This window comes from Dasypus novemcinctus, chromosome 22 (assembly GCF_030445035.2).
Source record: "Dasypus novemcinctus isolate mDasNov1 chromosome 22, mDasNov1.1.hap2, whole genome shotgun sequence".
Lineage (NCBI taxonomy): Eukaryota > Metazoa > Chordata > Mammalia > Cingulata > Dasypodidae > Dasypus > Dasypus novemcinctus.
The window spans coordinates 65,925,793-65,948,283 of record NC_080694.1 but is presented as its reverse complement, the minus strand read 5'-3'; the positions used below and the strand labels follow the sequence as shown (position 1 = coordinate 65,948,283).

Genomic DNA, 22,491 nt, shown 5'->3' with positions numbered 1-22,491 from the left:
TTGTTATGAACACAGAACCTCATGCTCCACCAGACCTTCTGGATCCTTGTGGGGTGTCAGGAGATTCCTGTGCAACCTGGTCAACGTGCCTCCCAAATGTGGTGCCAGAGATGTGCAGTCACTCGAATGTGGTCCATGGATCGCTGAACACCACTCCAGCCTCCTGCCCTTCCCAGAAGCACAGGCCGCCCCTGCCCACCAAGACATACTGCCCACTTCCCTGCCTGGGAAGACCTTCCCAGACATCCTCATGGACATGCCCTTCATGACCTTCAAACTGTCCTCAAAGTTCATAGCCTCAGTGAGGCCCACTCTGACCACCTGAGTTCACACATCACCTTCCCTGCACTAAGGCCAGAGATTTAACTTTTTTTAGTTCATGAATGTTTCCCAGAAGCAAAATGGGACATCCTGCACAGTCCTACACCAATACCAGGTGCAAGAGTGGGCAGTGAGGACAGGCCCCCAGTGCCTTTCCTAACACAGCTGTGATCTCCTGGCAGCAATGGTGCAACGTCTACTCACCTTGACACTGAGGATTCCAGGACTGTCCTCAGAAGTGCTCCTCTCCCTCCCCTCCCCTTCACCCCCCTGTGATTATAGCACAATTTCAACTCCCTCTAAGACAAGAGCAATCCAGGCTAAGACCCCTCTGCCCACCTGTGGGTCTACACTAGGGTCTGCTCTCCAAATCCATGGGCTTGGGCTGCAGCCAGCATTGGGGTCAGTGGAGCTGGGTAAGGGCAGAGAGGGAGGGCAGGCAGCAGAGAAGGACCAAAACTCCAGGAATTAAGTAAAGTCAAAACTGTCGATCCTTCTCAGTGTCAAGCCTAGGGCGACAGAGCCCTGACTGGACAGAGGTTTGTCCACCCTTGGCTCTCCACAGGAACACTCAACACAGTAGACACACAGGTCCTGGAAATTTCTCAGAGCATTTTATTTCTTCATTCTTGTTTAAGAATCTTCCTCTTCCTCAATTGATTCCTCAATCCCACCTAATGCCAAGACTTTGTAAAAGCAAAATCATCCCAGGTTCTCATTTTCAAGGGAAGCAGGAAGGGGCAGCTCAGAGCACCATGAAGTAAGACAGGGCTGTGGATGCTCCACACCCAGCTCTCCCGAGCAGGATGGTCGGTCGGGGCAGGGAACACAGGTCAGTGTTTGGGGATGTGGGGGCGGGGGCGAGCTACCTCCCCATCCTCCAGTATACAATAGAAATGCAGACACACAGATGCCAGCTGAGGAAGGAAAGTCTTCACATCCCAAGGAAAGGGGTCTTGAAGTCACATGAGAGTGTGAACAGCTCTGGAATCTCTCCGTCCCCCACGAGGCAGCTTTGTCCTCCTGTTCTACCTGTGAAAAAACAACCAGTGAGTCCAGGACCTGAGGTCCTGAGAACTAGTCCTGGATCCAGGGAAGTTTCCAGAACCGTGACTGCAGACCCAGGGCAGGATCAGGAAACACAAAGTGGGGGATGTGTGGGGCTGGAGGGATGGGCACGTGTGTGATGAGGGGCTTCACAGCAACAGGAAGGGGCAGGGCACACTGCTACCCGGGCTGGAAACCCCCCTGGACAAGAAACCTCAGACCCACCCCTCCCTACCTGAGCTCTTCCTCCTCCAGATCAGAACTCCAGCCACTACGGACACTCCAAGGATGACCAGGACAGCCATGACTCCCACGATGAGGATGGGGGGCTGGGAAGGTGGCTCTGAGAAGGGGGGAAGGTCAGGGGCCCTGACCCCAGGCTCAGCCCTGACCCTGCTGGAGGAGCTCAGAAGGGCTCCTGCTTCCCTAGAAGAGGCCCCCACCTCGTCCCACTTACCCCATCTCAGGGTGAGGGGCTCGGGCAGCCCCTCGTGCTGCACCTGGCATGTGTATCTCTCTTCCTGCCGAGAAGGCACCACCACAGCCGCCCACTTCTGGAAGGTTCCGTCCCCCGCAGGCCTGGTCTCCACAAACTCCATGTCCTGGGTCTGGTCCTCCCCGTCCCGCTGCCAGGTCAGCGTGATCTCCGCCGGGTAGAAGCCCAGGGCCCAGCACCTCAGGGTGACCCCACGGTCAGAGAATGGGTGGCGGGTCATGTGACCCCTTGGGGGGTCTGCGGGAAGGTCAGAAACTTCAGGAACTTTGCATTTTTCTCGTGGCCATTCTCACAGTGCTCGTGTGACCACCAGGAATGGACAGGATATTTGGGTTTGGGGGCGCCTCGCCCCCCTATACCTGTGCGCAGCAGCGTCTCCTTCCCTCTCTCCAGGTGTCTCTGCAGCCACTCCAGGCACGTGCCCTCCAGGTAGGCTCTGAGCGGCTCTGAATAGCCGGTCTCCTCCAACTTGTGCCGGGTGATCTGCGCCGCCGTGTCCGCCGCCGTCCAGGAGCGCAGGTCCTCGTTGAGGGCGAGGTAGTCGGCGCCGTCGTAGGAGTATTGAAGGTACCCGCGGAGGAGGCGCCCGTCGGGGCCCACGTCGCAGCCAGACATCCTCTGGATGGTGTGAGACCCTGGCCCCGCCCCCGAGGTCAGCCCCAAGCAGGCCCCGCCCACCACGGCCTTCATCGTTGGCTCCGCCCCTCGTCTTTCTCCGCCCACCGCCCCGCCCCGCATCCAGCCCCGCCCACCTGCTCGCCCTTTCCCCGGCGCTTACTGCTCAGGTCCGTCTGGTCTAAACTGAAAACGAAACAGAGGAAAAGTCCCTCCTGCTCCCGGGTGGGAGTCCTGGGTCCCGCGGCCTCGGGGTGCAGTGGGGACCGAGACTCCCGCGACCCCGGCCACTCCTGGGAATCCCGGTCGTGCGCGGACCCCGTGCTCCGCGTGGCTCACCGGCTTCGCTCTGGTTGTAGTAGCGGAGGAGGGTCCGCAGGTTCCCCCGGAAAGTCTGCGCATGTTCCTTACGCATCCGCGTGCTGCGCTCCCAGTACTCGACCCCTCCTGCTCCACCCACGGCGCCCGCGGCTCCTCCCGGGGACTCTCCGCGTCGCTGTCGAACCGCACGAACTGCGTGTCGTCCACGTAGCCCACGGCGATGAAGCGGGGGTCCCCGCCTTCCGGCCGGGACACGATGGTGCTGAAATACCTGAGGGAGTGGGAGCCTAGGGGGGACAGAAAAGGGCGGGGGTCGGCGTGGGGGGAGGGGTCAGCGTGGGAGGACCCCTCGCAGGTCCCCTCGCCCCCTCCCGGGCAGCCCTCCGACCCGCACTCATCCGCCAGGGTCGGGGTCAGGGCCAGGGCCCCCGAGAGCAGCAGGAGGAGGGTCCCCGGCGCCATGGCCAGATCCCCGGGTCTGGCGGGACCTCAGTCCGGGCAGGTGGGGGCGGATGCTGGATGGGCCGCGGGGCTGGCGATTGGCTTCTCCAGAATCGGCCTGCATGGGAGGCAGCCCTGGGCCCGCGTCACGAGTGTCGGGTCAGACTCGTGTTGGGCGAAGACGTGAAATCGCGGGGACCCGGGACTTCCCGCTCGACCTCCCCGCCCCACACGCCAACTTCGGGGCGGGACCCTGAGAGCCGAGACCCGGTCCTGGACTGGCCCCGACCCCTCCCCTGCAGGATCCCTCTGTCATCCCCTGTCAGTGGGGCCTGGTGCTGACTCTTCACAGCTCACAGATTACTGAGGACCCCGAGGAGATTTGGGTGACCTCTACTGGTACCGACCATACTAGAAATTAAAGTGGAATTTAATACTAATTCCTGTAGAGTAATACTTGCACCAAAACTCATTGGACGTTGACAACTAATTCCTAAAGAAAATAATATAATAAAAGAGTGGATCAGTTTACAATTTGGCAAATCTTTCTCAGCAGTCTCAATAGAGCACCCCTGGACTTTCATTTCACATTCAATCTGTTATTTCGGCTTTAAGAAAAATTAAGATTCAGATACAAATATTGGAAAAGAGAGGAGAATTTTTAATAGCCTTTTCAGGTGAGCATTGATATTCATCTTTGATACTACACTAAAAGCACACTAGCGTTGTTTCTAAAGGTGAGTTGCAATCTAAAATCTTGTTATTGAATATTTCATCTTGTGACATGGAAATCCTCAGGTCTATCTTTGCACATTAAATGGATTTTGTACTAATGCATGACGATTTTAAAGTAGCACATTGGCCCACTGACTTATATAGATCTTCCAGTGCTGACACATTTCTTTACATATTTTCAAAAGTCATACTTCTAAAACAAATACAGATCCCCCTAGGAAATGTGTGTAGATTGGAAAGCTGTCAAGCTTAGGGTGACGGATGGTAGATTTCCAAAATTTCTTATTTTCTCTTGAGAGCTTACATTTTATCATTGACTCAAGACACAGGGATAAAATATTTCAAGTCACATTTCTGAGAGAGGATTTCTGCCCAGAACACATAAAGAACTCTTAAAACTCAACAGTCCTCCCCTGTGGTAGGTGGGAGTTCAGTCGCTTGAGCCACATCTGCTTCCTCTAAGAAGTTCTTTAAATTATTCTCAGCACCCCTTCTCAAGTACACCATGATATTCCCATAGGGACTCTCACAGCAAGTGCCATTGGTGAAAATGGCTGCAATTCAGCCAAGACATTGAAGCAATTTCATCTTTGCCACCAGAAAGCCTGGGTCCAAGTTTAGGTTCCATCATTGTCCTTTTTTTGTTTGACCCAATCTATACAAAATGTAAATACAAATGAATTCGGTGGAAACTGAGGGAAACGGATGTGGCTCAAGAGATTGGGCTTCTGTCTACCATACGGTAAGATCCAGGTTTGATCTCCAGAGCCTCCTGGTAAAGGTGTGACCGTGTGTCAAACTAGGTGAGCCATGCAGCAAGATGATGATGCAACAAAAGAGAGACAAAGGGGAGAGTCAAGGCGAGACATGGCAACCAGGAACTGAGGTGGTGCAAGTGACAGGGAGCTTCTCTCTACATTGGAGGTCCCTGCGATCGAGTCCTGGTGAATCCTAGAGGAGAAAATGAGAAGAGAAGACAAAAAGAGAAATAGATATAGAAGATCACACAATGAGTGGACACAGACAGCAAAACAGCTGGGCGGGGGACAGGGGAGGATAAAGAAAAAAAGAAACCAATAGATGCTATGTCTTGCTTGGATGGATAGAGAGATTGTGCGGTGATTATTAAGGGATGTTTTTTCTTTATTTTTCATTTATTAATATTATTAAAGTAACGAAAACACCCTAATATTGACCAAAGTGATGAAAGCACAACTCTGTGATTATGCCAAGTACCATTGATTGTACACTTTGGTGAAGGATTGTTTTATTAATATGTATCAATAAAATTGATTTTAAAAACTTTGAAAAAAAAAAAACCACCACAGTAAGAAAACTACCCAATTTTTAAACCAGGCTGAAGTATGAATACACACCTTAGAAAAGAAGACACACAGGTTGCAAATAAGCACTAGAAACACGCTCAGCATCATTGTCATTAGGGAAGTGAAGATGAAAACCACCATCAGGTGCCCCTGCACACACCTGTTAGAATTGCTAAAATAAAATAAAATCAACTGCTGCGTTCATTTCCTATTACCAGTGGAACAAATTTTCACAGTTTTGGTGGCTTTATTTTATTTATTTATTTCTCTCCCTGTCTGGTGTTCGTGTTTGCTGTCTGCTCTCTATATCTGTTCATTTTGTGCTTGTCTTTACTTTTTTAGGTGGCCCTGGGCACTGAACCCAGGGCTTTCCATGTGGGAGGGAAGTTCCCAATGGTTTGAGCCACCTCCATTCTCCATTTTGTGATTTTAAACAACAGGAATTTATGTTCTCACAGTTTGGAGGCCAGAAATCCAAAATCCATGTCCCTGGTTGGAATCAAGCTGTCGGCCAGGCCTGGCTCCCTCTGGAGGCTCGAGCAGAGAGAACCTGTGTCTTCCCTCTTCCGTGTCTGGTGGCTGCCAGCTTTCCTTCTCTGGCTGCATCACTCTCACCTTAAGGCCAATATCATCAGATCTCTGCTCCATCTTCTCGTCACCTTCTCCTCTGGGTGTAGTAAAATCTCCCCCTACTTCCCTGTTATGAGATCCATGTGATCACTCCTAGGGCCCATGGGGATAATCCTGGCTAATCCCCCATCTCTAGATCAATTACAGATGCAAAGGTCCCTTTTGCCATATAAGGTAATATTCACAGCTTCCAGGGATTAGGATGTAGAGGTCATTGTTGGGTTGGGAGGCGTTTTTCAGTCTGTCACGAGTGGTGACACCTGCACTGGCAAGGACGTGGAGCCCAAGGAACCCGTACTCCCTGCTGGTAGGAAGGCCAAAGGGTGCAGCCACCATGGAAGGCATTTAGCAGGTTCTGAAAAGCTAAACATGGACTTAACTTACAACCCAGCAATACCGAGGTATTCACTCATCTAATGTAAATACTTATATTTGGGTGAAAAGCTGTACAGAAATGTTCAAAGCAGCTGAATTAATAATTCTCCCAAACGTGAAGCAACCACCTTGTCCTTCTATATGAGAGAGGATAAAACAGTTGGTGGTTGCAGAGCTAGTGAAGCTCAGTAGTTTGAGCACCTGCTTCCCATGTATGAGGTTCTGGGTTCAATCCACGGTACCTTGTAAAAAAAATGGTGGTAATCCATTGATCCATAGTACACAGTACTACTCAACCAGCAAAAGGAATGAGCTGTTAATTCATGCAACTACATGGATCAATTGGAAATGCAAATTGGTAGTGAAGGAAGTTACTCTGGGAAGGCTCCACATTGTCTCATTCCATCTACATGAAATTCTGGAAAGACCAGACTATAGATACTGAAAGCAGATCCCTGGCTGCCATGACCTTGGGGAGGGGAAGTGTTGTTTAGGTGAAGCACAAGGGAATTTTGAGCACTGAAACTACTTCGTATGTTACTGTAGAGTGGAGATATGACACTGTTCACTTGTCTAATCCCATAAACCTTACAGCACAAAGAGTGAACCTTGAGTGTACAAACTTTAAAAAACCTTCCCAGCAGGTGGGGAGCCCCAGGATGTCTGCAGACTGTGGCAGAAGGATCCAGCTGTATTACAGGTGCATGGATGACCTCACTGAAGGAGGGGGAGGAGCTGCTGGACTGAGGACCTTCGGAAATGGTTGGAAATTATGAGTGAAGACCAAAAGAACTATGGATATAAGCACTGACTGTAGTTGGCAAAGTTCTTTCTCGTGGGTAGGGACTAACAATCCTGAAATCACTGTCCATGTGTATGAGGGCTGAGCAATAAGTAAATATTAATAATATCATGGGTGGTGAGAGCCAAATTTCTCACAGTAGAATTGGAAGGTTACAGATTTGCAAAGTGGAAATTCGGATTGAAATATACAATATGGGATTGAAGTTGTAGACATGGAATCAACTCATGTTTATGATAATACAATTTAGTATAAATATTCATGTATGTGTGTGTATATATGTATTATAGATGTGTGTTACATGTGCATTGGTTTACACACACATTTCCTAGTTCTCTCTAATGAATGCCTAGAAGGAATGACACCCCACTAGTAATGAGCAAACCAGTGCCTAAAATTCAGTTTGTATTACCATTTTCTCAAAACTGAACCAAGGCTCCTTGCAGAAAAGGCTGAATCTAGGGCTTGGGGAGGAAATATATAAAATGAGTCTGGAGCATGTGGGAGTGCCAGAAAGTGAGGATTGCCCAAAACATAAAACCATGGACATGTCAGAAGGACACAGGAGCCACCTGGAAGTCCTCTCTATGACCAAAACTGAACAATTTCAACAACAAAATAAATAGCACAGAATTTGATTATAGCCAAAAGTATAAAATTAATATATATGAGCCTGTAAATGACTGGATAAATAAAATAATTAAAGATGGCCATAATAGAAAAATATCTCAAAAACAAGAATTCCCAATGATCTAGGTAGAGGCTCCCCCCTCACTGAGTTGAGCATAACTCCCCACCCCTTATGTGCGGACTGCGCAGAAGATGTCCATCCAAAGAAGACATGGAAGGGGGATGTGAACAGTGACTTCAGGCTGGAGAAACCCAGGACACACTGCCTTAACCAGGAAACCCAGCTTGCATCACCAGAGATGAATGAGGGTCACGCCACATCCTCTTCTTATTCTGTTGAGATATGGCATCCCCGCGGCCTTTTCCCTAAAAATCCACAGCCCTGGTCTAGCCATCAGAAAAACATCAACCAAACTCAAATCGAGAGGCATTCTGAACACCCTGACCAAGACTCCTCAAAACTGTTAAAGTCACAAAAACCAAGGAAAGTCTGAGAAACTGTCACAGCCAGAGGAGCTGAAGGAGACCTGATAGGACTAAATGTAATGCGGTGCCTTGGATGGGATCCTGGGACAGGGAGAGGACATGGGGTGAAGCTCATGAATTTCAGGTTAGTTACTAATATTGCATCAATATCGCTTCATTAGCAGGAGTTAAGGAATGTACGGTGAAAACAATGTGTGAAATGGGGTTGTCTGTGAGCTCCCTGAACACATTCACCACTTTTCTGTAGATTTAAAACTATTCTAAGATTAAAAACTTATTAAAAAAAAACAAAACACAACAGCCCTCTGAAAAGGAATACAGAGTAGATAAAAGTACTTTCTACTCTCCAGTGCCCCCAGGTGCTGCCTTCAAGCGGGCTGGGTGGGGGCTCTGGGAAGAGATGGAAACCTCAAGGAGGCACAAAGGCTGCTGAGTGCTCCTCCTCCCCCACTACATGCACAACCAGGAGTCTGACTCCAGTGGATTTCAGGGATGCTCAGAAGGCAAGTTCACCTCCTTTGCCCATCAGTGCTGAGCCCCCAGGACCCCAGCTCCGCCCCACTCAAGCCCGACCCTTCCTCACGTCAGAATCCTGGAGAGCGCGGCGGCACCCCCGCGTGGCCACCGGGCGGAGGACAGAAGACCCGCGCTCCCCTTTGCCGTCAGTGGAGACCTCCCTGGGGTTTCCTCGGCTCCAGCATCCGGGCAAGTATCTGCACATCAGGGGGCGCCCGCGATCCAGGGCAGAGTCTGTGCGACCTGTCCTGACCGTGGCCTCTGGCCTCAAGGCAAAGCACGATCTCCAGACCATTCCATCTTGTTCCCGGGCTCAAGGTGGACCACAAGCTAGGGGTCCCCCAGCACCAGTTCCCCCGACTCCTAGGAGAGGTCCTTGGACTTCAACGACCCTGATGCTTGTTCCTGCTGCTGCTTCCAGGGATGAGGGAGCCTCCTTCCAGGAATCCATCCGTGACTTCCCCAACTCTAGGATCTGGGGGAAGAGGGAGGGTGAGCCCCCCTGGCATTGGCCTAGGGGCAAGGGGGGCTCCTGAGAAGAGAAGAGAGGGAGGAAATAGGGATGATGGGGGATGAAGGTGAAAATAGTGGATGGGAAGGAGCCAGAGCGGAGGGCAGCCTCGTGGACACAGTGAGAGGAGGGACAGGGTCTTCTCAGTGAGAGGAGGGGGCTTCTGGCCAGGGCGGGGTGGAGGTCTCTCTTTTCACCTGGATGGTAACTACTCAGGTGTTACCCTGTACTTGATTGTAAGTATTAAGTCTTGAGCATTTTTCTGTTTTGCAGGAATGGTGTAATCCAGACACACCCAGGAATAGAAGGAGAAGTCAGGGTGAGGGACGGGAAGTGATTGAGGGGTCCCCTCACCAGAGCCTTCCTAAGACTGGGTGGGAGAAATCAAGGACCCGAAGGAGGGGCGAGCGCGGCTGTGTGGCTCCTGGAGGCCGCGGCCCCTGGTGCCAGGAGCCCCGGGGTCTCCCCTCTCACCGCTTTCCCCCCAGCCCTGGGCAGCCTGTGGTCAGAGCCCTTGGCCGCCTGCAGGCGCTTCTTCAGCTCCTGATCAGCTGAGCTGGTGCGACCCGGGCTGGGTGCGGGGAGGCGGCCTCGCAGCTGGAGGCCCCGGAGATGCGGGTCCTGGAGGGCGGAGGGCAGGACGCGGCCTGGGGGCTGGAGACCCTAGTGGAGGGAGGGGAGGTGGGTGATAAGACCCGCCCAGGCTCTGCCCCCGCGCTCCACGAACCCGAGGGCTGACCCTCCCGCCTCCCCAGACCCCCGGACCAGGCACCTGCCCACCATCCCCACACCAAGGTGGACCTTCCCCCAGGCTGAGCGCAGGAGCCCGGCGTCCCGGGTCGTTTCTCCTTCGGGGCCTTAGCTGTCCAGGTCCCCTCGGCCTCGCCCCCGCCAGCTCCTTTGTGTCAAAACCATATTTGAAACTTTTCACCATTTATTGAGGAGAGGGTTCTTTCCCCACTGGATTAGGGGAAGCCGTTTTCAAAACCATGTGTATGTTTGGGTCTATTTATACTCTTTATTATGGTTATTGACCACAGCCCTGAGGCTGCTACTGGAGTTCGAAACTAAATTTTCAGATCTGCTCCGTGGACCCTCTGCATTTCTTCTTTTTTAAAAACTTTTTAAGGCATTTAACTAATCTCTTTCATCTCTGTATCTTTCTGAACACTAGAGGAACAAATGAATTAGAAGTTGGAATTCGATGAGATAAAAGTCCCTGGCCAGAACTTTTTAGAGCAATGCTTCCATAACTTGTTGAGCTGAATTTTCTTGTATTTTATTTATTTATTTTAAAATTCAAAATAGGTAATTTTTTAAAAAAGTTTTGGCTATTCAATGTCCTTTGTGCTTCCATATAAATTATACTATCAGCTTGTCAATTTCTCTTTAAATGTCTGCCATGATTTTGATTGGAATTGCATTTAAACAATAAGCCAATTTGTGGAGATTTGATGTCATAATAATGAATATTGCATTTCTTGACATGGTATTTTTCCACCTTTATTTAGGTTTTGTTACTTTCCCTCTGCAATACTTGTAGATTTCACTGTAGAGATCTTGCATACTTTCTTTAAATTGGTACCTAGTTATTTTATTATGATGATGCTATTGTAAATTGAATTTCTAACTTTCATTTTGCTAGTTTTATACTGTGTATAGACTTTTGTACATTGTCCTTGAACCCTGAAATCTTGCTATACTCACTAGTTTAGGAACATTTTTACTATAGGATTTACTATGTATGCCATCCTGTCACCTGCAATACTTTCTTTTCTGTTTTATAATCTGTATGTCTGTGATTTCCTTTGCTTGACAGTATTTTGTGTAATAATAGTGGTATGATTGCATAACCTTTCCTTGTCCTTGATCTTAGAAAGTATTTAGTCTTTTATGATAAGATATGCTGTTATCTGTAGATTATTCATAAGTGCCCTTTATCACCTTGGGGAAGTTGTCTTCTATTCCTAGTTTACTGAGAAATTTTATTATCAAAGGATTGAACTTTTAAATCCCTTTTCTACATGGAGTTGGTCTTATTGTTATTCTACTTTATTTCATTAAATGATAAATTAGATAAATTTTCATATATTCATCCCAACTTGCATAAGGGATAAAACTTTCTTGTTCATGATGCATTATCATTTTAAAATTATTTTGGATTCAGTTTGCTGGTATTTTGAAAATGTTCCTGAGAGACATTGTGATAAAGTTTTTATATTAGTAAGCATTCTCTAAGGAAGTAGATTTTTATATGAGTTGTCTCATGTGACTGTAGAGATGGGCAAGTCCAAATTCCAAATTCTGAAGGGCAAGCTGCAAGCTGGGAACTCCAGGGAAGGTTGTCCATGAATTCCAGGAGAAACTAGCTGAAGTAGAGATGCAAATTCCCTCTTCTGCCTGCTGAAACCATCACTTCTCCTTTTAAGGCCTTCAACTGATTTGATGAGACATCTTTCATTGTTGAAGGCAAACTCCTCAGTTGATCGTAGATGTCATCAGCCACCGATGCCATCAACGTATTGATGACTTAAATCATCAAAATATCCTCACAGTAGCAATCAGGCCAGTGCTTGCTTGACCAAACAAGTGGACACCACTGCTTGGCCCAGTTGACCCATGAACTAAACCACCACAGTTTTCTTCTGATGTCTTCTCTGCTTTTGGTAATGCCTCACAAAATGATTTGAAAGTGTGTTTTCTTCCTCTTCTATTTTCTATAAGAGTTTCCACAGTAGTGATATAAATTCTTGATTAATGTATGGTAGAATTCAACAATGAAGCCACTGAGTCTGGAGTTTCCTTTGTGGGATGGTTTGTCATTATGAATTTAATTTCTTTAATTGGTACAGGGCCATTCACAATTTCTATTTCTAATTGATTCAGTTTTGATACTTTGTCTCTTTAAAGGAAATTGTCAATTTTGTCTCAGTTATCAGATATATTGGCATAAGTTGTTTCTATTTGTCTTTCATTATCCATTTCATGCTATAAATTTACATGTAAATGTTTTTGACAACTTTAAGTTTATTTTGAAAACTACAAAATGTGGCATTTCTCAGGTGTTTTGGAAACAGTTCCCAGCACTGCATCATGGCCTGCCCCCCCCCCCCCAAGAGCTGTCACCCCACTCCCTCTCCAGCCTCTCCCTAAGTCCCTGTCCTGATTCCAACCCAAGATAGTACTGGATAAGGGGGTCATTATTTTTACCCTAGCTCTGCCCAGAGGGACTCTAAGTAACAATGCCACAGAGAACAGCATTTTCGAAATGAAATAAGAGGCTAAATGGGGCTGAAATAAAGGTAAAGGCAAAAAAATACAAAGTGAAATTAGGAATATGTTTAGCACCCACATATGGCTGAAAGCTTTTACCCTCTTACTCCAGGGGGTCCCTGAATTGTACTCTGAGTTTTCTGGGAGCCAACCAGAGAGGAAAGTTATTCACAGGACCCAAAGCATACACGTTAGACAGTTATTCACAAGAAACCTAGTAAAGCCTTACTTACACTGGAGAAAAGTTCTTTCCTGGAGTTCGCCAAGTGGACACTATGGTTATAGTGAAAATTCTCCTCAACATTATCCCTTGCACAGGTACAACAGCACAGGCCTACCTTGGAGATGAGGTGGGTTCAATTTCAGACTACAGCAGTGAAGTGAATATCACAATAAAATGAGTCACCCGAATTTTTTGGGTTTTTGTTATATAAAAGTTATGCTTACATTATACTGTAGTCTATTAGGAGTGCAATAAATAGCTTTATGTCTAAAAAACAATGTACATACCTTAATTAAACATGATTTGTTGCTAAAAAATGCTAACCCTCCCCTGAGCCTTAAGCGAGTCATAATATTTTGCTGGTGGAGGGTCTTGCCTCGATGTTGACGACTTCTGACTGATTAGGTGGAGGCTGCTGAAGGGTGGGGTGGGGTGGCAATTTCTTAAAATAAGACAACAAGGACGTTGGCCACGTCCATTGGTTTTTCCTTTCACTAAAGGTGTCTCTATAGCATGTGATGCTGTTTGATAACACTTTACACAGAGTAGAACTTCTTTCAAAGTTGGACTCACTTTCTGATACCCTGCCACTGCTTTATCAACTAAGTCTGCATAATATTCTAAATCTTTGGTGTTATTTAACAATGTTTGCAGCATCTTTTTAAAAAATTTGTTTATTAACAATTTTATTTCAAATTCACAAAAATAAAATAACAGAAAAAGGCAGCTCAACAAGTTAAGGAAAAATTACTCCTAACAAGTTCATTTTGAGCCACTTTTATCTTACCTAATTGCAACTGCTCACTCAGTTCTTCCTCTAGTGTTCAGACAGACACACAGATGAACACAGATTAGTTGAATGGCATAGTGAAGGTCTGTTATTATTCAAAAAAATGGATTAAATTATTCAATAATATTTTTATCTCACAAAACCAAGCCCTGTATTCCTTTTTTTTACCTTTAATAGAATTAATATGGTATCAACTTTGCTTTTGTTACAAAAACATTATAACATCATTAACTATAGTCCATAAATTGCATTAATTATATTTCCCAGGTATCCCCACATACTTAACACCCAGTGGTAGAACATTCCTGTATTTATATTATTAACCACAATCCTCATCTACTTCTGACATCATTGTTATATATTCTCCATATTATTTTCCAGCTGTCCTCCAGCTAACATGAATATTCCTAGACTACTAGTTTCAGCCACAATCATATCCATAAATCAACAGTGTAACATTCACTATAATATGTTACCATCAAGTCCAACCATTACCAATATTTATATTGGACTTTATTAATCAATCTACATACAGCCAACATCTTCACCCATTTTCCTACCACATTCTATCTCCCAACAATCTACACATCAGAATCCAAATCCATTATTCTAATCATTATATTTAGTTCAGATCACTGAAAACATACAATATTCATCCTTTTGTGTCTGGCTTATTTCACTTAATACAATATCCTCAAAGTTCCTCCATGTTGTCATGCACTTCCCCAGTAGATTTCTTCTTACAGTTGGAAATATTCCATTGTATGAATATCCAACTTGCTGTTTATCCATTCATCAGTTCAGGACACTTGGGGTTGTTTTCCTCTTTTAGCATTTGTGAATAAATGTGCTATGAACATCGGAGTGCAAATAGTCATTCACATCCTTGCTCTCACTTATTCTGAATACATTCCTAGTGGCAGGATTGCTGTGCATATGGCAGTTCTATATTTAGTTTCCTAAGGAACCACCAGATCTTCTTCCACAGAAGTGGCCCCATTTTACAGTCCCAACACTGAAGGAGTATTCCTATTTCTCTACATCCTCTCCAGCACTTGACATTTTCTGTTCTTTTCAAAGTGTCCATTATGTAAGGTGAGAGATGATATCTAAAGCTGTTTTTTTTTTAAGATTTATTTTTATTTATTTCTCTCCCATTTCCCCCCATTGTCTGCTCTCTGTGTCCATTCACAGTGTGTTCTTCTGTGTCTGCTTGCATTATCCGGTGGCACTGGGAAACTGTGTCTCTTTTTTGTTGCATCATTCTGTGGCATCAGCTCTCCATGTGTGTGGCACCACTCCTGGGCAGGCTGTGCTTTTTATTACATGGGGCGGCTCTCCGTATGGGGCGCACTCCTTGTGTGGGGGGCACCCCTACACGGGGGCGCTCCTGCATGGCAGGGCACCCCTTGCGGGCAGCAGCACTGCACATGGACCAGCTCCACACGGGTCAGGAGACCCTGGGTTTTGAACCCTGGACCCTTCATATGGTAGGTGGATACTCTATCAATTGAGCTACGTCTGCCTCTCATCTCATGGGGATTGTAATCTACATTTCCCTAGTAGGGAACTTCTTTTCATGTGTCATTTGGTCTTTTCTATTTCCATTTTGGAAAAATGTCTGTTCAAATATTTTTCCCATTTTTTAATAGGATGGCTGGTCATGTTGTTGTTAAGGTGTAGAATCTCTTTATAAAAAATGAAGAGCAATCCCTTATCAGATATCTATTAACCAAAGATTTTCTCCATTGAGTTACCTGTCTTTTTACTTTCTTGACAAAGTCTTTTAAAGAACAAAAGTATTTACTTTAAAAACTGTCCCATTTATCTATTTTTCTTTTGTCGCTTTGGCTTTGGGAGTAAGGTCCAAGAAACCACCACCAAGCACCAGATCTTGAAGATGTTTCCCTACATTTTCTTCTAAGAGTTTTATGGTTCTAGTTTTTACATTTAGGTCCTTGATCCACTTTAAATTAATTTTGAATAAGCTGTGAGATAAGGGTCCTCTTTCTTCCTTTCTTTGAGATATGGATATCCAGTTCTCCCAGCACCACTTGTTGAATAGGTTATTCTGACCTGGCTGAGTGGGTTTGTCAAAGATCACTTGACTGCAGATGAGAGGGTCGATTCTGAACTCTAGATTTGGTTCCATTGGTCAATCTCTCTATGTTTATGCCAGTACCATGCTGTTTTTACCCCTGTAGGTAGACGATATGCTTTAAAGTCTGGAAGCAAGTGTCCTTCAACTTTGTTCTTTTAAGTTTTTTTTTTTATTTTAATTTAGGGGATGCAAACTTATCTACATAAATTTGATAATTGGCATTTCAAATTCTACTAAGAAGGATATTTGAATTTTTATCAAGATTGTATTAAATCTGTAGACCAGTTTGGGTAGAATTGTCATCTTAATGATATTTAGTCTTCAACCTATGAACACGGAAATATCCTTCCATTTACACAGATTGTTGTTGGTTTCTTTTACCATTGTTTTATGGGTTTCTGAATACAAGTCCTTTATGTCCTTGACTATATTTACTCCTATTTGATTCTTTTAGTTGGTATTATGAATGGAATTTTTTTTCTAACTTCCTCCTGAGATTGTTCATTAGTACTGCATAGAAATGCTAGATTTTTGGATATTAATAGCATATTCCATCACATTACAGAAATTGTCTATAAGTTCTATTAATTTTGTTCTGGATTTTGGGGCATTTTCTAAGTATAGGATCATATCATCAGTGAATAATGAAATTTGTACTTCTTCCTTTCCTATTTGGGTGCCTTTTATTTCTTTTTCTTGCCTAGTTGCTCTAGCTAGAGCTTCTATCACAATATTTAATACCAGGGGGAGAGTGGGCATCCTTGCCTTGTTCCTGATCTTGGTGGGAAAGCTTTCATCTTTCACCACTAAGTGCAATGTAGCTGGAGGGAACCCAGGGGACGCAGCTCCACCTGGCCATGTGGGAGCTCACTCTTAGGGGTCTTGAGCTCCAGCCTCAGAGGACTCTCCACATGGAGCCAGCCCCGTGGCTGCCCTATGGATCCCACAGTGCAGGGAAGAATTGGCCTCACTCCCCGCAGAACCCCACTTGAGAAGGAACTCCCCTGCTGGCTGTGGGCAGGTGTACCTGGCCCCCAGGATCCACCTGAGCCATGGACTGACCAAAACCCTGAACTGGGGTCCAGGGAAGGGAGGGAGACAAGGGCATCGCACAGGAGCTCGTGTGATGACTTTGAGATACTGAGGTATGAAATTGCAGAAATGACAACAGATTGGCACCTACCTTCCCTCAAGGGGAGCAACACTGCTCAGAGGAGGGAGCAAATAGCTGTGCAAAGAAATTCCAGGTGCATCCCACAGAGGGGACCTAGCATCTAGCAGAGAACGGCCTGCTGCACTTCCCTGGAGATGCAGCTGCCCCTTCAAACAGGAGAGGCCTAAATAAGGCCCAGCGGGGACTCCGGGTGAAGGGACGGGCTGGGCGTGACATCCTCCACCCTCTGGAGCTCCTTGAGTTTGCAGATCTCAGCCTGGCACAGCCTTATGCAGTTCTTGGGGAGCCTTCAACTTCCAGGGAAGCCTCAGAAAATCAAGTGCATGCCAGAGGCGGCAGCGTCTCTGCTGTCCCTGCTGCCTGTGCCGCTGTGCATCCTGCAGTTCCCGGTGCACGCTCCGGGCTGTGCTCCGCTGTCGTGCTCCACCAGCCTCCCAGCACAGCGAGCCAAGCCTGACAAGCCCCGGAACTTCCTGCTCCACCAGCCTCCCCGTACAATGAGCCAGACTAGGCCCCAAGTGCTCAGGCCCCAGGCACAGGCACCAGGGAGGTGGGGACCTGCCAGGGGGTGCTGCGGGATGTGCATGAAAGTGTCAAGAAGGAACCGTTTAAAGCCCCAGGGGACTAGTTTGGGAAATGGAGCCTTTTCCCTGGAATCAGAGTCAGCGTGTGGCCCCACAGCGGGTCTCACAGGGTCGCCGAGCCCACAGCTGGTGGCTTCTGACCTCCTTCTTCACTATTCAAAAGGTTTAGCTCTTCATACAACCATTTTAAGGTCCACAGGATGGAGGAATAGAGTATGGATATTCTATTCATGAACTATTGTGATTAGTAATCAAAGAAAATGTGGCATTGGTGTGGAGACAGTGGCCATGGTGGCTGCTGGGGGTAGGGAGTGGAGGATGAGATGTGATGTGGGGGCGTTTTTGGGGTTGGAGTTGTCCTGGGTGGTGCTGCAGGGACAGTTACTGGGCATTGTATGTCCTCCCATGGCCCACTGGGTGGACTGTGGGAGAGTGTGCGCTATGGTGTGGCCCATTGACCATGAGGTGCAGCAGTGCTCAGAGATGTATTCACCAAGTGCAATGAATGTCTCATGATGATGGAGGAGGTTGTTATGGGGGGAGGAGTGGGGGCAGGGGGGTGGGGGGTATATGAGGACCTCCTATTTTTTGAATGTAATATTAAAAAAAATAAAGACCAAAAAAAAAAGGTTTAGACAAAATGAATGCTTTATTTTACCAGCCTAGCCATTTGACCAAATTTCTTAATGTAATGAATACTGAAATTATTCTCCCACTGTGAGGGAAAAAAGCCAGCTAAGGATGGGAAGGTGATGTAAAGTACAAATACCTTTAGACCAAACAGCGGGGCATTAGGACTGCTGGGGACAGTTTAAACCCGAGGACCCTGACCAGGAGGTGGTCAGGCCACTGCTCCCTGAGGACGGCCGCGCAGTGGTCAGCTGGGGGGCTGAGGGCGAGTGCCCAGGGAGGCGGCCGTGGGCCTCCAGGAAGCCTTTTCCACGGGAGCTCATTTCCACTCCAGGACACACATGGACACGTGGGGCTGCTGGCCGTGAGGACCGTTCTGTGACGGGGGCTCTGCACAGGGGTCTTTTTCCCACAGCATGTCTGCCCCTGCCCCCTCGTAGACCACCTTGAGTTTGCACCTGGAGGAGCCATTAACTGCTCCTGTGGGAAAGGAAGTCAAAGAAGACCTCGGGCTGCACGTGCCTCAGTTCAGTTCTGAACAGCAGAGGGAATGTCCAGAACGAGTCCCGAGCCTTGACCCGCTGCGGCCCTTTGCCAGCGGAGCTGACCTTGGCGTGGCTTTAAGTCCCGCTGCTCGGCTGAGGGGGCTGTGCCTGGAGCTCTACTTCACGTATCAAATTGGCTTTTTTGGTGCATTCCCAAGCTCTTAGACTTCCTTACTTTGCTGATGCCTCCAATCCCGGTCTTGGCTTTTGAGACGGCACCAGTCAGCACCGGAATCATCTCTCTGCAGTACACCAGCTCTGGGCTCTTTTCCATGAGTGCAGAAATCATGTCCAAAGCTGCCACCATGAAGCCCCTCCACGGCCAGGATGCTGCGTCCTGCCCCATCAGTATCTCATGCTCAGGAAACTGTCTTCTCCCTCCAGGCTCTGAACACAGGTGTGATCCTGAAGCACAGGGCTTCTGTCCTGGGCTTGGCCTAAGTGCTGTGCAGGGACAAGAGAGCAGGAAGGAAGCACCTGACCCAGTGCTCCTCTGCTCCATCACAGGCGGGGGAGTCACCACACAGCTGGTTTTCTAGGAGGCTGCAGATGCGGGGCTGAGGCTCCAGGGACCTGCCATCCCCAATTCCACGCTATGCAGCATCCACGGGAGGGCAGGCCGCCCTCAGGCAGGGGGCCCAGAAGCCTCCCCAGGTCTACCCGGCAATGCTGGGAGTGAAGGGGTCCCCTCCAGAGCAGGGCCTGGGCTCCTAACTGAGTACAGCTGCTCACGTTCATCACGCCCTCAAAGACCCCTGCTCTGTGCCTGAATGGTCAGTGCAGCTGTGGCCAAAGACAAAAATTAGAGGGAGAGAGATCCAACAAGGCAGAAAGGAGGGCAGGGTGCTTTAGGGCAGCACTCTGTGCTGAGGAAAGGAGACCTTGTGGTGAGCCTTTACTTCTCACCAGCAGGTGCAGGTCATGTCCCCTGGGTCTGAAAAGAAGGGGGTGGACCCCATGTCCCTGAAGTGCAGTAACCCCTGACACCTGGTGCCTCCAGGGATCAGGTGACCTCCCCTCGCCCAGGGCCAGGACACTGGTCTAGCAGGTGGTGTTTGTCTTTTCTAGTGATAAGGCAAGTGGGAGTGGTGACACCTGAATCTCTGCTCTCTCTCTCCTAGGATATCAGAAGCACTCTAATAAGGTAAGCAGTGAGCGTCTCTCTTTTCTTTTCCCACAAAGATGCACCAAACATGCCTAGCGATTGCCACACAGATACACAGCATTGTCACATCAAGGACATAGAGTCACCTGTGACCCTTCACACACCCCATCCCATCCTCAGTGCAGCCACGGATGCCCCCAGCAGTGCCCAGCAGTGGTCAGTGGGCCCCATTCTGGAGGAAGCAGTTCCTGTGAGAATGGCACTTCCAGGTAGAAGGTGGCAGCCAGCTGAGGCTGGGGCATCTCGAAGAACTCCCAGACGCGTCATTTCTGTGTCCCTAGATGTGAAAACAGAAAGTGCCGGAAACCAGCAGCCCTGTCCCCTGAGCTGGCCCAGAGCATTCGGGACTTCGCGCAGCAGGCCCTCCCGCTGCAGAGGGAGGTGAAGAGGTTTCTGGGTAAGGGGCAGGGTCTCCCCCGGGCACAGCGGGTGGAGCCTGCTTTCAGGAGCGGCCTCCACACCTCTCTGCACAGCAAGGCTGCAGCCCTCTCTGCCCCTGGTTTCCTTATCTGGAGGTTTTTAAATAAAATCTGCCTCTCAGAATAATGGAGCATAAAGAGAGATAGTAAATGTGAAGATTTCCAGAAGAAAATAGATTTGAAGAATAATTAAATAAATCTGATCAATAGGCATTGAGCAATATAAAGGATAGTGATGACAAATTGGCCATTCTCAGCCATTTAATCCATGGTAATCCACGGTAATTTTTGATGGTGAACGCTGTTGATTATTCTCCAGCACGGTGTTATCTTCGTCCTGTGGAAGCTGCCTCTCCCCTCTCCTCTTGCCTTCACTCTGCTTCTGGGCTGGATGCTCTTTTCCAGAACGAGGAGTGGGTGGGGCAGGGTGGGGCGGTTTAGGATGGAAGAGCCAGGAGTCTGGCTCTCGCCTGCTGCCCACACTGTGAGCTCCTGAGTCCTGTGCTGATCTCAACAACCCGCCCCAGGTCCAGCTCCTGGAATTGCTCCCAGCGGCCTGTAGTGAAGGGACTTTCAGTCCAATCAAATGCCGACTGTGAGCACCCAAGATATTTGCGAGAAGAATGAGAAGTCAGAGCCCCGTCCTCTCATGATGTGGACGTCTTTGTCACCTGTACCATGTCCCAGGCACCAGGCACAGCACTGGGGACCCGGGGAGCAAACAGACAGGGTCCAGCCCTCGCCCTCCCCACCTGCTGGACTGGAACCCTGTGCTTTCCCCAGGGCCCCAGGGGCTCCTGCTGCGCTGAGCTTAGAGCCCCTGCCCCGAGCTCAGCCTCCTGCCACCCTGCGCCCGCCCCTTCTGGGCCGCGGTGCCTCCTCACTAAAATGTTCTGTGGATCCGTGAGACCAATGGAGCCTCACCCCGTGCCATTTCCTCTCCACAGAAAAGCTCAGCGTTGAGCTGGACCACGAGCCAGGTCAGCAGCCACCTGGGAAGCCATGGGGCCCAAAATGGGGAAGGAGAGATGACCTTGAGGGCTGTACAGGCACCGGGATGCCACTTCTATGAGCACACGCACTAGAACACGTACATGGAAACACACGTGGGACTGCACAGGCACTGTGATCTCCCCTCTGTAAGCACATGCACACACATGCATGGGGTGGGGCTGCCTGCCCCACACACCTGGCCCATGACCTGCTCCTCTGGATCTGCTCATGCTTGGGACACAGAGACTAGATCAGAGTGGGGTGAAGTTTGTCAGGAGAGCCCCAGCTGAGGAGCCCCTCGCTCTCGGTTTAGGATCAATTCTTGGGCCCCAGGAACCCTGAACTCTCTCAGATACAGCTCGTGGATGGGGGTGGCATGGGGAGGGGATAGAGGGAACCAGCACAACTACGCAGGCCATGCCCCCCTCAGCCAAAGACCCTGAGAGCCCCGCACCCCAGAAGGGCCCTCTGACCATGCGCACATCTGAATTTGGGGTTTCTCCCAACCCATAGCATGTCTGCTGCCATCTGTGTCCCACTGAATGTACTGCCATGCAGGAGTCTACAGGACTTCTTCCCGTGGGTTAAGGTGGTCTCAGACCATGGTTTTAGCTCATGGCAGGCAGGAGGACATGGCATCCAGGCGGGTGGGTGCAGAGCAGGCCCAGCTCTGGAGTCAGCTGAGCTGACAGGTACCCACAGGCAGCAGGTGCAGCCCCGACCAGCGCCCCATGTGCTCCAGCACACGTATCCCCTGGATCTCGAGGTGCTGCAGATTCTCATTGCTGGGCCAGGTGGGCCTCAGGCTGCATTTCTCATGAGCTGGCAGGCCTCGCCCTTATTGTTGGGACCCACAGGCCTGAGAAGCAAACTTGACTGGCTGCCAGGGAGGTGGTGGCTTGTTGCTGATGGCTGAGTCCCATGGATGTCTTCTGATATCCATGGCTCTTTGGCTTCCCCGTGGCATGTCTGCTGACATACATGTTCCTTTTGGCTTCCCCTGTAGCTCACCTTATTCTGGACCCTCAGACATCCCACCCCAAGCTTCTCTTGTCTGAGGACCACCGGTGGGCATGGTTCTCCTACAAATGGCAGAACTCCCTGGACAGCCCCCAGCATTTTGATAAGGCCACCTGTGTCCTGGCCCAAGGTGGCTTCTCAGGGGGGTGGCACACATAGGTGGTCATTGTAGACTTGGCCCACGGGGGCAGCTGCACCATGGGTGTGGTGAGTGGGGCCACACAGTGGAAAGGGGACCTGTGGCAGTGGCCTGAGTAGGGCATGGGGGCAGTGAGGCTGGTGTGGGGCTTCGTCTCAGCCCCAGGCTCCTTCCCCGCACAGCT

At 48.8% G+C, this 22,491-nt stretch overlaps 2 protein-coding genes across 2 annotated transcripts in view; one reads left to right on the top strand and one right to left on the bottom strand.

Moving 5' to 3' along the window:
- Window positions 1-926: 926 nt before the first annotated feature.
- LOC101419419 (popy Class I histocompatibility antigen, A-1 alpha chain-like) overlaps window positions 927-22,491 on the bottom strand; it is a 205,203-nt gene continuing 183,638 nt past the window's right edge. Inside the window, exons 3-6 of the mRNA XM_071211037.1 lie at window positions 2,224-2,499; window positions 1,826-2,101; window positions 1,604-1,711; window positions 927-1,353 (exon numbers count right to left, since the gene is read on the bottom strand). Coding sequence (XP_071067138.1) covers window positions 1,256-1,353; window positions 1,604-1,711; window positions 1,826-2,101; window positions 2,224-2,499 — 758 coding nt within the window. The 3' untranslated portion in view covers window positions 927-1,255. The remainder of the gene's footprint in view (window positions 1,354-1,603; window positions 1,712-1,825; window positions 2,102-2,223; window positions 2,500-22,491) is intronic.
- LOC131275293 (tripartite motif-containing protein 10-like) lies at window positions 3,261-22,327 on the top strand. The gene is made up of 5 exons (XM_071210923.1): window positions 3,261-3,302; window positions 19,693-19,715; window positions 20,018-20,133; window positions 21,103-21,135; window positions 22,155-22,327. Exons 1-5 carry the CDS (start codon window positions 3,261-3,263, stop codon window positions 22,325-22,327), a joined length of 387 nt encoding a protein of 128 aa, XP_071067024.1.

Coding starts and splice junctions, on each gene's coding strand:
- LOC131275293 (XM_071210923.1), top strand. CDS start 3,261: ATGGCCAGATCCCCGGGTCTGGCGGGACCTCAGTCCGGGCAG. Junction 3,303..19,692: donor CGGGACCTCAGTCCGGGCAG/GTGGGGGCGGAT, acceptor TCTCTCTCCTAG/GATATCAGAAGCACTCTAAT. Junction 19,716..20,017: donor ATCAGAAGCACTCTAATAAG/GTAAGCAGTGAG, acceptor CTGTGTCCCTAG/ATGTGAAAACAGAAAGTGCC.